This window comes from Protomyctophum parallelum (assembly GCF_964188405.1).
Source record: "Protomyctophum parallelum genome assembly, chromosome: 20".
In the NCBI taxonomy this organism is placed as follows: domain Eukaryota; kingdom Metazoa; phylum Chordata; class Actinopteri; order Myctophiformes; family Myctophidae; genus Protomyctophum; species Protomyctophum parallelum.
This window is the reverse complement of record NC_139718.1, coordinates 24,124,590-24,136,842: the sequence shown is the minus strand read 5'-3', so window position 1 is coordinate 24,136,842 and position 12,253 is coordinate 24,124,590. Positions and strand designations below refer to the sequence as shown.

Here is a 12,253-nt window from a genome sequence, read left to right as displayed (position 1 = left end):
TTGCTTAAAGGAATGCAGTTGCGTTCTCCTCAACTGCTGCACAGCAAACAAAAAAGAAAAGAAAAAAAGAGGAAAAAACCGATCGACACGTTGATTTTCGCCCTCGATTTATCGCTTTGCCAAACAGTGAGTCGTTCACATCCTGAAATCTGGTTCTCCTTGAGAACACTTTGGTCTCCTTGACATATATTACATTGGATCCGCATGCACACCCAACTTCACTGGGACGATTCATATGCACACACCTCCTGTCCCACGCACAATCATTATGCATCACTCCTGTAGACATCTATCCACACTAAGACTGCATTTATGGATGTTGAAACACTCACATACACACCCCATGCTTCAGTCTCCCTGCTGTAACACACACACACACACACACACACACACACACACACACACACACACACACACACACACACAGACATACTATTTGGTGGAGTCGGACAGCTGGTACTCCCTACGGCGGTCGTAGGCCTCCTGTATACCCGGGTCAGCCCACAGCGTCTTGATGGCTGTAATGTAGGGCTGGTCGAAGCCATTGATCTTCTCAATGTCCACCTCTTTCACCAGCATGGCATTAGACTAGGGATGGAGCACAATAGGGATGGAGAGGGAGCAAGTGAGGTAAAGAAGGAGAGACAGAAGAGGAAAGCAAGGACAGGGGAGAGGAATGAGTGAGATGAAGAAAGCGTGTAAACAGGTGTTTTATCCATTGTGTCTAGTTTCAGTTACTTTTCAATGATGAGAAAGTGTTTCCCTCTGCCGTTTTCATAGACAGAACGTTGGCTAAACAGATGGATAGATACATCACATTATTTATCAACCCATTCAGGCAACTGAGAAAACGGTCCTCAAGCATTCCTAATTCAGAAAAGCAATGAGAGCCCGGAGGCAAACGCTGTAGTAGAGCCCCGACCGATGCCAGATCTTTGATTCCGATGCCGATACAGGTTTTAGAGAGTCCTAGATCTAGGACTCTCTAATAAACAACATGAATAATGTTTTGATAAATAAATGCAAAAGATAAAATTATATATCATTCATCGCTGTCGGGCAAAAACCTTATATCTCCGTATTTCAACTTTTGTTTGTACGCATGTTTTTGTTTTGTTTTTCATAAATGAATGCCCCATTTCTTCATACAAGAGTATAGCACTAAAAGAGTGAAAATAGCAAATCTACAAGATCCCAATAATATATATTTTTTAAAGGAATGGTTTTGGACATACTAACGTATCCAACCGGCATGTATCAGTATTGTAGGAATGTGTATAAGATTTCTCTTAATTTGGGGATTTTACTGAATTTTGTCACATTTATTAACACATTCCGTGCTTTCCTCAAGATATCTCGCCCATCCGGGCCACAACCTCGCCTCATACAGCACACTAACAGCCACAACCTCGCCTCATACTTAAAAGGTGGGCATTACCACCCCGACAGGTCTAGGTAATGGTAATGCTGCTGGATGCTGACGTTAACATTCTGTTTTCTTATTCACTTTCATCATATTCTTCAAAAACTGAGTTGAGAGTTTGAGCAGTGAAGAGTGAATGACAGATTTTGGGAAGAACTAGCTACAGAGGCAACAGGACAAAAACATAAATTTCTTCTCCTGGTTCTATCGTGTGTCAAGCCAAGCTCTCACCCGGTTCTGTTCGTATTTATAGGGGATCTTGAGGGTCTCTGCGGCGCGGACCATGGACTGCATGGAAGTGAAAATGTTCTGGTAGACGAGCCGGATGAAGCCCCTCTTGTCCTCGTCTGTGTAGCCTGTTCCATGGATGATCCTCATCTGCTTGATGAACGTGCTCTTCCCGCTCTCTCCCGTACCTGAGGAGGACACACATTAAGAACATAAGAAAGAAGGCATGGAGTGTCAGAAAAGATAGATAGATAGATAGATAGATAGATAGATAGATAGATAGATAGATAGATAGATAGATAGATAGATAGATAGATAGATAGATAGATAGATAGATAGATAGATAGATAGATAGATAGATAGATAGATAGATAGATAGATAGATAGATAGATAGATAGATAGATAGATAGATAGATAGATAGATAGATAGATAGATAGATAGATAGATAGATAGATAGATAGATAGATAGATAGATAGATAGATAGATAGATAGATAGATAGATAGATAGATAGATAGATAGATAGATAGATAGATAGATAGATAGATAGATAGATAGATAGATAGATAGATAGATAGATAGATAGATAGATAGATAGATAGATAGATAGATAGATAGATAGATAGATAGATAGATAGATAGATAGATAGATAGATAGATAGATAGATAGATAGATAGATAGATAGATAGATAGATAGATAGATAGATAGATAGATAGATAGATCACGAGCCAAGTGAGAACTGAGAAGTTTCCACACAGAACAGCTGAGAAGTCGGACAAAAGAAGCCACATCGCGAGAGACAAGAAGATAGCTGTACAAAAGGAGAACGCAGGACGGCATGAACAGAACTGAAGGAAAAAAAAGAAACGGTGGTCGATCAGCTTTATTCTTTACTGTGGGAGAACAGTACATAATGTGTCGATCAAGGACATTCAGGCCTAAGGAGGAGATGATGGGGGAGAGAAAGCAAGGGGGGGGGGGTTGTCTGGCTGACAGAATTATGTGGAATTTGGGGAGGACATCTCGATTTGAGGAAGATTGACATTCTTCAAAATTCCTATTTCGAGCACAAATGCCTCTCTGGAAAGTGATTACCGCTATGTTCATGCACTGCAATGGACAGCGGTATAGTGTGAAGAACTGCACTGGAAGTATTCGGCAACACACAGAAGCTATTATCCAGCAGGGATACTACATGATAGTTAAGGCAATGACAAACTTAAGCCCATTGATGATTAGTATGAATAATAAACAATGCTGCCACTTTGAGGTAGGTTGTGGGTATGTAATGGGCATGGAAGCAGTAGGGGGGGGGGGGGGGGGGGGTCCGACAGACACCCTCCCTTTCATGAGAACGGGGGGACGTCCCCTCTACTTTTGAGAGTAAATGTATGACGACAAAGCATTTAGTGCTGTGTAGAGCAGCAGACTGTGAAATCACAGGCGAAAAAGTTGTTAAGTGATGCTAGTGCAACGTGAAAGCAGTAAAAAATATTTTCTTCATTTAAATTCCATTAGTTGCTCAGTCCATCCAACTTTACTTACCAACCAATTTAATAATCGAGAAGCAGGGCAAATTTAGCACAAACCGCTAGTGACGCTAGTTCATTTAGGATTAAGTTACTATAAAAATGCAAAGTGGCCTGGTAGAGCACCATTATGAGGCTTATTTGTGTTGTATTGTCCAGCTTGACCTACTGGGAGGGTGGATGAAAAATTTGACACTGATTGGTTCAGCAGTGTCTGTTTAGCTGTACATAGACGGTCTCAAACACGGACGGGGGCAAAAATTATATATCTTGGCGAAGACAATAAATTAAACGAACACTTCATTCGGAAACATCACCGAATGTCCAAACCTTAATAAATGGCCTCGGGGTCATCCCTAGCTACATGTCACTCATCTTGTGATGTTAGGCTAATGCAAAGAAAAGAAGGTCCCTTCCCAATCGAGTAATGAACACCTCCCAGGCTCACACCCCATTTTAATCATGGCACCATGTAGATCTACAGTGCTTCCCTCAAGCCAAAAATATGCTGCCGTTTACAAACTTCTTCACGTTGCTACACCAAATGAAATCCAACACAGATCCATAATATTCTATTAACAGAGAAGGAAAGACAGCAGGACAAAGTAAGAAAGACACACATACCACCTACATCCAAGGTTTTTGAAGAGCAGCCATATTACCATTACCATAGCAACCCCTCCCCTCCTTTGTCTCCCTCTCTCTTTTTTCATTCCTGTGCCCCAATCCCTTCTCATCCACCCCACCTCTTCCACTTTCCTAGCGGATAGTAAATATAACTGCAGGCCCCTCAGGCTGGCTCTGTGCTCTTCATCTCTTTCTATAACACAGAGAAGAACGGCACTCTCTCCCCAGAGCTATTCAGACATACGAGAGTGAGAGAGTGAGTGAGTGAGTCAGAGACAGAGAGAGAGACAGAGACAGAGACAGAGACAGAGAGAGAGAGAGAGAGAGAGAGAGAGAGACTTAGGAAGAGGCTGGTCTAAGGTCAAGAGCAGGGGTTCCATGTCCAACAACCAATTATTGGAGAGAGAGCAGACTTTCCTACTTTCATTTTACATTGGAAGCATTTAAATGAATTTAGCTGATTCTATCAAGAGCAAATAAAAACAAGTGCACCTGTAATCAACTTAAATCCCTAGTATTGTGATCATTCAATGCCACGGCAATATCCAGATCCTTGAGCCATCAAGTAAGGGAATAAGGTAAGGGCCAGCCAGGGCAAGAAAGAAAGAGGACAATATTTAGGAAAAGAGGCTTTTCTTTCACTTTGTCCCCCAACAATCTGTCTGCCCGCTGCGCACGCACGCAGGCATTCACTTCCTGGTTTACGGGCTGACAATCTTATTTGTTTACTCTACTCTGAATCTACGGCGCTGTCTGTGGTTTTCCTCATTTCTGACTTCATCATGCCTCTCATTTGGAATATTAACGCTTTAAGAGAGATCAGACTCATTAGCGAGGTAGTAATGGAAGGTTTCACCTCCCGGTTTTGTGTTGAAATGGAAGTCGGGGCTTTTCAGAGTAAAATCTGCCTCATCTGCTTGGCACTCTATCGCCTTTATTCTGAAAAATTCCCTGGCAAATGTTGTAGACTACCTGCTAGGCCGTTACAACATTTCTTATCATATTTGGACAACTGAACCAAGATACACACTGAATTAGTCTGATCTTTAAACCCCACACGTGCCAAGTTTTCTTTTTTGTGAAGGCTGGTAGTGGCACTGGAACGCACCGCAGTGAGCACTGAAACCGACCGAAGTCCACATAGTATGCTTTATAAAAATTACACTTCTATGAAGTGAGCGGCGCTTTTATTATCATACATTACATTCCATGCTCATACAGACACACGTACACACAAAGCTGTGCATAGGAAAATAAATAAATGAATAAATAAAACATTGGCAAGAGTGAAGTGGAGGAGCAAAGTTTTATTTGTGGTATCTGTCTGCGGCAGCGGCCTAACGGAGACTGCAGGCTGCCTCGGCGAGGGAGATGGACCGCTCGCTCCCAACTAAAATGTCTGATTTATTTCTCGTGACCCTGTCACAAGATCCACTCTTTCTCCCTCTCCCCTACTGTCGCCCCCCACCCCCACAATACAGCACACTAACAGCCTCTGTCTTGCTTTCCTCCTCCTGCCTTCCATCTACCCCCTCCCCACAACCACTACCCCCCCCCCCCCCCCATTCTGATTCACAATCACTAAAACCAATGATACCAAAGCCATTAGTGATTCTGCTTATTGCTCAGATTCTTTATCGATTCCCTTGATATATTTTCAGCAGAGAAGAGTTGGCTTACACAGGTTTTCAACTATTTTAACTCTGAGCCTGAATAGTGAATACAGTGTAAAAAACAGTAGGAAAAAATGGCATGCATGTCTAATAACATTTGAGAACATCTCAAAATAAATGCTCATCTTTTCTTTTCAGCAGTGTAGACACATGATGTCGTTGTTTTTTCAATGAGCAACTGTCATAAAAAGGAATTGATGAACTCAACTTTGACTCTTGAGAGTTCATGAACCATTTCGGTTCACAAACCCCATCACTAGTAGAGTAGTCACAGAACCCTCTCCTCCATCCCTAACAGCCCCTCGAAACCCCACAACACTATTCTCGTCCACCTATCTGTCAGGAATTTTGGATATTCATAACTAGAATATCCAGTCTTTTTCTAGTGATGACCTACAAAAAGGAGGGCAATCTTTTAATAGCTTACACACTATTTGGGCCCTGATAACGCTTTCCTCTCCAGCTAACAGCAAGAGAAAGAAATGAAGAGGAAAAGAATGGAGAGGTAGAGAGAGAGAAAACAACTGAGACATAAAGACAGAGAGTCAGAGATGACGGAGAGGAGTGCCAGTCCGGCACAGCGATGACAGAGAGAAGACAGAGAAAAAGAATAGACAGTGGGCTCAGATGCTTTCAAAGAAACACTTCTGGGTAACACCGCCCACATGCTATATCGACCCAAAACAAGAAAAACCAACAGAATGGGCTGAAGGTTTCCAAAAACCTCTTTGTGATAACTCAAATGTTGCATTCCATTTTTATGCAGATACCATTATCCATCCCCTAAAGTAGTACAGGCTCTTGAATCCCTGCAGTCTGCTTTTCGCTTCTCATCCTAAATTGTGCTTAAATGCAGACAAATCCAAACTACACTATTTTATACTGAACTAGCTGATCTACAAGCTCACAATAGATTTGGCACAGTGGAAAGGATCGGGTTACTACTGTAGGTAACGATTCATTCAACCCACAACTTGATGCTATTCACAATTAGCCTCGCATAGCCAGCCTTCATTTGCCTTTGTAATGCATATTGCACCAGGCCGATTAAGTCTGGCTCCTCTCAATTTTGGGAGGACTTCACGGCCAAAGTGGTGACGAGCCAAGGCTAATAACCAACCAGGGTCCAGCATTCAAATATGGGCCGGGAGTCGGGACAAAAACTTTAATACTGAGAGGGGCTAATTCACAATATGATTCTTTACAAAATGAGAGTCCAGAACAATGATAAATACTTTTTACGACGATGTTGCACATTAAAAAGAGTGAGCATGTAGATGACCTGTTATTTTCAGGTCAGGTTCATGTATGTAATGATCATTTCTGTAGTTATCATGGGCATTACAGCGATTTGGTTTAACCGCCATTCCCGCCAGTCAGTTCGAAATGAAACCGGAAGCACCATCCCAAAAACAAACAAAACATGAGCTGTGGTTTGTCCTAGCACTGGTTGCGGAGTGAGACGAACATTCCACTTTCATCAGATCAGAAACATCTAAGTTCTAACAGTAGCATTTTTCACTGTCATATAAACTGTATACACAGTGCACTGATGCGTTTACAACTTTACTGCTAAAGTCCAATTTATACTCTGTAGTATGACATACATACATACACGTGCGTGCATGCAGTGAACAAGCAATCTCAAAAGTCAATACAAAGAGCATTGCAATAAAAAAAATGATTCACCTATTTTTATGCATGAGATACAAGCATACATCAGACTCAGCTGGCCAGATTGTTATTCGTTACAGTATTATGCCATATTGTACCACATCAGGGCTCAGGGTCCCACGGCCAGTACTTCCAGGGGAAACTACTATGCTGTGCACACAGGCCTAGCTCTGTCCTCTGGCATTGTTACATAGCAAACTTTGGTTCCGAATCTATATCTCTTACAGCACTACAATGTGGATACCTGTGCTCATATGACGACTTAAAACTATTTCCTTGATTAAAATTAATGAGACAAAAATAGTGAAAATTGTAGATCAAAAGCTCATGCAACACGTGATGCGCCCCGTTGTGAGCTTGTAAGCAATTTGTGTACACCATTGTTATGTACAACCAAGTAAAATACAGGGTCTAAGAGGTTAATAATCAATTTTGGTTGATTCATTGAAATTCATCAAATAAACTTGCTTCTCGATTATTGTTCTAAATACCAGTTTTGATATTTTTGGTTAATTGCCCAGCCCTATCAGACAATGTACAAATGGTAACACCGGGGCTTCAGCGTCGCGTCTCCGTCACCGCCAGGGAATGTTCTCTTTTTAATCAATGAAGGGTGGCTCCACTGCCCGCGTTGCGTTGCGTGACTGCATTAAAATGGCCCGGTTCGTTTTTTGACGCACGCGACGGAGACGCAACGCGCCCGGTGGAGCCCCGCCGTAAGGGTCCATTGAAGCTCCTGGGACTATCACTGGGCTCTCCAGGAGCAGCTACTGTACTCCTCCAAGTGTAGCTGGAGCTTACAACTAGTCCTAGGCGGGGAACACTAGTTTCATTTCTGTTACGCTAGTCTCCCTGTGCATGGCTGCTTTTGTGGAGGCATGGAAATCCTGAGGTGGGTATTTACTATTTGCATCATTGTTAAACGGCATGCAAATACAAACGGTCCAATTGGGATAAACTGTGCCGGCTTATCGCTGGGTTTATGACCGGCCCTTTCACCGCTCAGGCTTATTGGAACAGTTCAGACAACATAAGGCAAATCAAATCTCAGCCCAGTGACCAAAATGTATATGAATATTGAATAACACTAGTAACTTGGTCTTAACCCAATGGCAAACTTTTTTTTCTATCAGAGTACTCGTCTCGGATCAGATAGTAATGGGTCCAAGTCCAACATACAGTTCAGGCCTTTACCAAAACGTAGGGGGTTACAGACACACAAAGTGACGAGTTTGAGCCAAGGCGGCCTAGAGCTACACATTACACAACGCATGTACACACCAGCTGTCTACCCAACTGTGGAGTGTGGACACACAAAGATCCTATGGTCTACCTCTAGGCATGGATGTTACCTCCACAGCAATGGCCCACTTCCTCCCTCCCTCCCACAGAGTGAGTTAGGAGTAAGAGGAGACTTCAGACACACGCATACAGACACGTGCACATAAACACACAGGAGAGACTCTCTCTCAGTTCTATTTCGGCTCGTCAAGCGAGTGTTGCTTGCAGTCTGTATCTGGGCAAACCGCGCTGCTATGCGCTGGATGTCTCTCTGCATCCGTTGAGAGCACTGCTCAATGTGCGTGGGTGTGAGAGAGCTGGAAATTACATATACACTCTATACTGTATGCATGGCATGTGCACCCACACACACACACACACACACACACACACATTTGACCACCTTAGCATGGCTTTGTCTGTTCGTCACTGCGCTGAGTGCTGCTCTGTTTGAGTGGGTGTGGGTGAGCAGCAAATCAAATACTGGCTTCACAACAGGGCTGGAGCCAGCAGCGCAGTATCTTTATTCTTTAGTCTATGCTATGATGATACCAACTAAGCAACAACAGCTTGAAGGACAGTATGGTCTTGTTTGCTTGTGGTTCCATTTTTCCTTTTAATGCAATGTTTTGCGGATTTGCTCATCCGCATCACATTTTATTTTCATACACACTTGGCCTGAAAAATACCATCCTGATTAATCTCTGGTGACTATGTTTATTTACTTCCATCCATATCCCCCATTCCCTGCTCTTTACATGGCTCATATGCACATTGTGGCTGGACTGCGTCCAGAATATGTAGAATTTAGATCACAATGCGAGCACGCTACTTCCATATGTGGACCTGAAGATATGCTCACAATGTTTCTGTCGAACAATGTGTCTGTGCAAGTGTGCAGCAATAATTTTTGTCCATCTGCACATCGCATTTAATGCTTCTTTGGACAATAAAAAAAGACAAATAAAAAACAAGCATGACCAGTGACCACACCTAACAATTATGAACAAGAACAGAGGGGGTTGGACATCACTATTCTGGGCAAGGATATCATAATAGGTGGACATTCTGCAAAAATAGCCAAAGATTAAATGAAAATAGCATATCTACAAGCCCAGAGCTTGCACAAATTAGAGAGAGAGAATAGAAGGCTGAGTATAATGTTTGTGAAACAGAAAGTCTATGGCTGTAACATAGCATAATAGAAAGCGTCTATGTCGAGTCCTGTCTGGGGACCAGGGTAGCGACAGTATGTGGGACAGTCACCATGTAGCCTCATTCACCCCCATTTCTCCAGAGAGACACAAATGACCCCATTTAGGGATGTGAGAAAGAGTATGTGTGCGTGTTGTTCTTGTTCATAGGCAGACATGTGTGTAATATGACGAAACTGTGTAAAAGACACGTGCATATAGTGTGTGTGAATTGAATTCACTGCAACCTGGAAGAGACATAGGCTATGAGCCGCTACTTCAGCTCCAAAAGTGAGGCTTGATAGATACACCATATGCTCTAAAACTGTGTGTGCATGCGACTGTGCGCGTTTGTGTATGCAGGTAAGGGTAAGTGTGCGTGTGTCTTTGTGCTCAGTTAACTTATGTTTCATGATTAATGACATGAAAAGTTGAAAACCAGCACTTCCACAAAACTAAATTAGAATGAATGATTATCTAAAGAAATGGACTAAGATTTTGAAACCCTACTTTATAAACATGCTACACGCTAGCCTCACAGACCAATAACTAACCTATGGTTGCATGCATGCAGTGCATGGTATGCTCATACTATGCTGCCATACTAGACTCTTTAATCTAGTCATGTAGGCTGAAAATAGTAAGTACTGTAGTAGAGTACTGTAGTAGTGCTGTAGATGTAATAACTATTTTGCCCGTGTTCTAGATTTCGGACAGAAAGAATCAATTGTTCCATTGAACTACGTTCTCAGGCTACTGACAATAGTAACTGACGGGATGGCATCAAATTTGTTTGTGTATTTCAGAATAATGTCATTACCTCATGACAGCAAGTATACCGGGGATGGGGTATGATTATGAGCAAGAGTTCATATGACATGACAGAGGCAACCAGATCTCATCAACTTACTATTGTTTGTGGGGGTTTCAACATAATTTTAAATGCCCAAAAGACCACAAACCTGACCGCCCCCATATACAAACAAAGTGTTCCGACTGTCTTTTGTGCACACGCTCGCTCATTTACCAGCCTGACAATTACAAAATGATTTTGGTAATGACAAGGAGCACCAAAATCTGGAACACCCTACCAACAGCCAACACAATCAGTGCCGGAAGTGCATCAAAATAGAAGCTCCGGGGTGCCAGAGTTGTCTGATCGCTTTTACTCTGAAAGCCATGAACCGGAAACACTTTCCTAAAAAAGTTGACCTCACATCCCCGATCATCTTAATATATATTTTTTACGCTCCAAAAAGCGTTCATATTTTGCGGGAGAGACGGATGAGGAGCAGAAATGAAGCGCCAGCATATCGATCCATTCATCACCACGGAGAGCGCCCTGGATTAGGAGATACGATTCATTCTTTCCACCTCGCTAACATGGGAGTCAATGACAAGCTAATAGTTGCACAGAGCGTGTGCGGAAAGCGAAAAGCCAAAAAAAATAGGAAAAATTCTGAATATTCTTATCTCGCCCCGTGTCACTAGGACGTTGCTAGGACGTCCACAGACGTCGTAGGCACTAATTTTTCTGAATCCTTATGACGGCCTCACTCGTCGTATGAACTGAAACGGTTAACTGTGAATCCCTTGACTCCTTCAAAAGCGCTTTCAAAGGGCACCTACAATCCGAAACAGCCCCACCCCCACCCAACCCCTTTACCCCTAAAGGTGCGTTCAGACTGAGTAGACTAGAATTTTAATATTCGCCTCGGTTCGTCCCGTTTGTGCTGCGCCAGGGCCCAGGTGGCGCCGCGCCCGTTTGCGGCGCTCGCGCAAATTCTCGTCTTTGCATTTACTTTGTATGTAATCGCACTGCTCTAACCATCCAAGTCTGAACGCAGCGTGTGTTTTTTCCCTTTTTACCTCAATGATGATTTCCTGTTTTTTTTAGATATAGTGTATATTTGTATGTCTCTAATGTTCTGATGAATTGAAAATGGTGGACCTTGTTGTAAACAAGTGTAATGCTTTATCATGGTGTCACCCACAGTAACAGTTTTTGTATCAGGTTGTGCTTTTGTTTGAAATGTACCCATTCTGCATACTGTTAATAATTACTTCAATCAATCAAAGCATCTCTCCGACACTGACATTAACTGACACCCATTTAGACCGGTAACCCCTATACACAACTATACCTTTTGATACGCAAATGCCTTTTGGGGTCGTTGTGTTGTCGTCCGACAGTATTGCAACATACTTTTCTTTTTCATTTTTGAATGAATATTTGAGGTTTTTCAGAAAACTTACGTCAGGATTTAGCAGGCGTTTTTAGAATCGGCCTCAGATCTACAATATGCACATGTACACACAGAAACGTGCGCACCACAGAAGAAACCACTAAGCAGCAGCTAAGAGGTCCACATTGCCTTATATGATCAAAAGAAGAAGACTTGGCAGAAGAGGCAAGGTCAGCAATAAGCACCTCAGTTTAACCCCGAGAGTCTTCCTGGTTGGTGGACATAATTCCACCAAAAGGTTTCTTTATGAACCAGGTAACAAGAGTTGGCACTGCTCAAACATCTGCTGCTCCATCCATTTACAAAAGATGATCAGCAACAATCACTCCAATCAGTTATGATTTGGACATTGAGAGCAAAATTCGTATGCATTATT

At 42.5% G+C, this 12,253-nt stretch overlaps 2 protein-coding genes across 2 annotated transcripts in view; both read right to left on the bottom strand.

Moving 5' to 3' along the window:
* The window catches only part of LOC310878259 (inositol-3-phosphate synthase 1-A-like), a 250,924-nt gene that overhangs the window by 206,942 nt on the left and 31,729 nt on the right, over positions 1-12,253 (bottom strand).
* Positions 1-12,253, bottom strand: part of gna11b (guanine nucleotide binding protein (G protein), alpha 11b (Gq class)) — a 29,274-nt gene that overhangs the window by 11,800 nt on the left and 5,221 nt on the right. Inside the window, exons 2-3 of the mRNA XM_083791482.1 lie at positions 1,655-1,839; positions 434-588 (exon numbers count right to left, since the gene is read on the bottom strand). Of these exons, the coding sequence (XP_083647608.1) occupies positions 434-588; positions 1,655-1,839 (340 nt within the window). The remainder of the gene's footprint in view (positions 1-433; positions 589-1,654; positions 1,840-12,253) is intronic.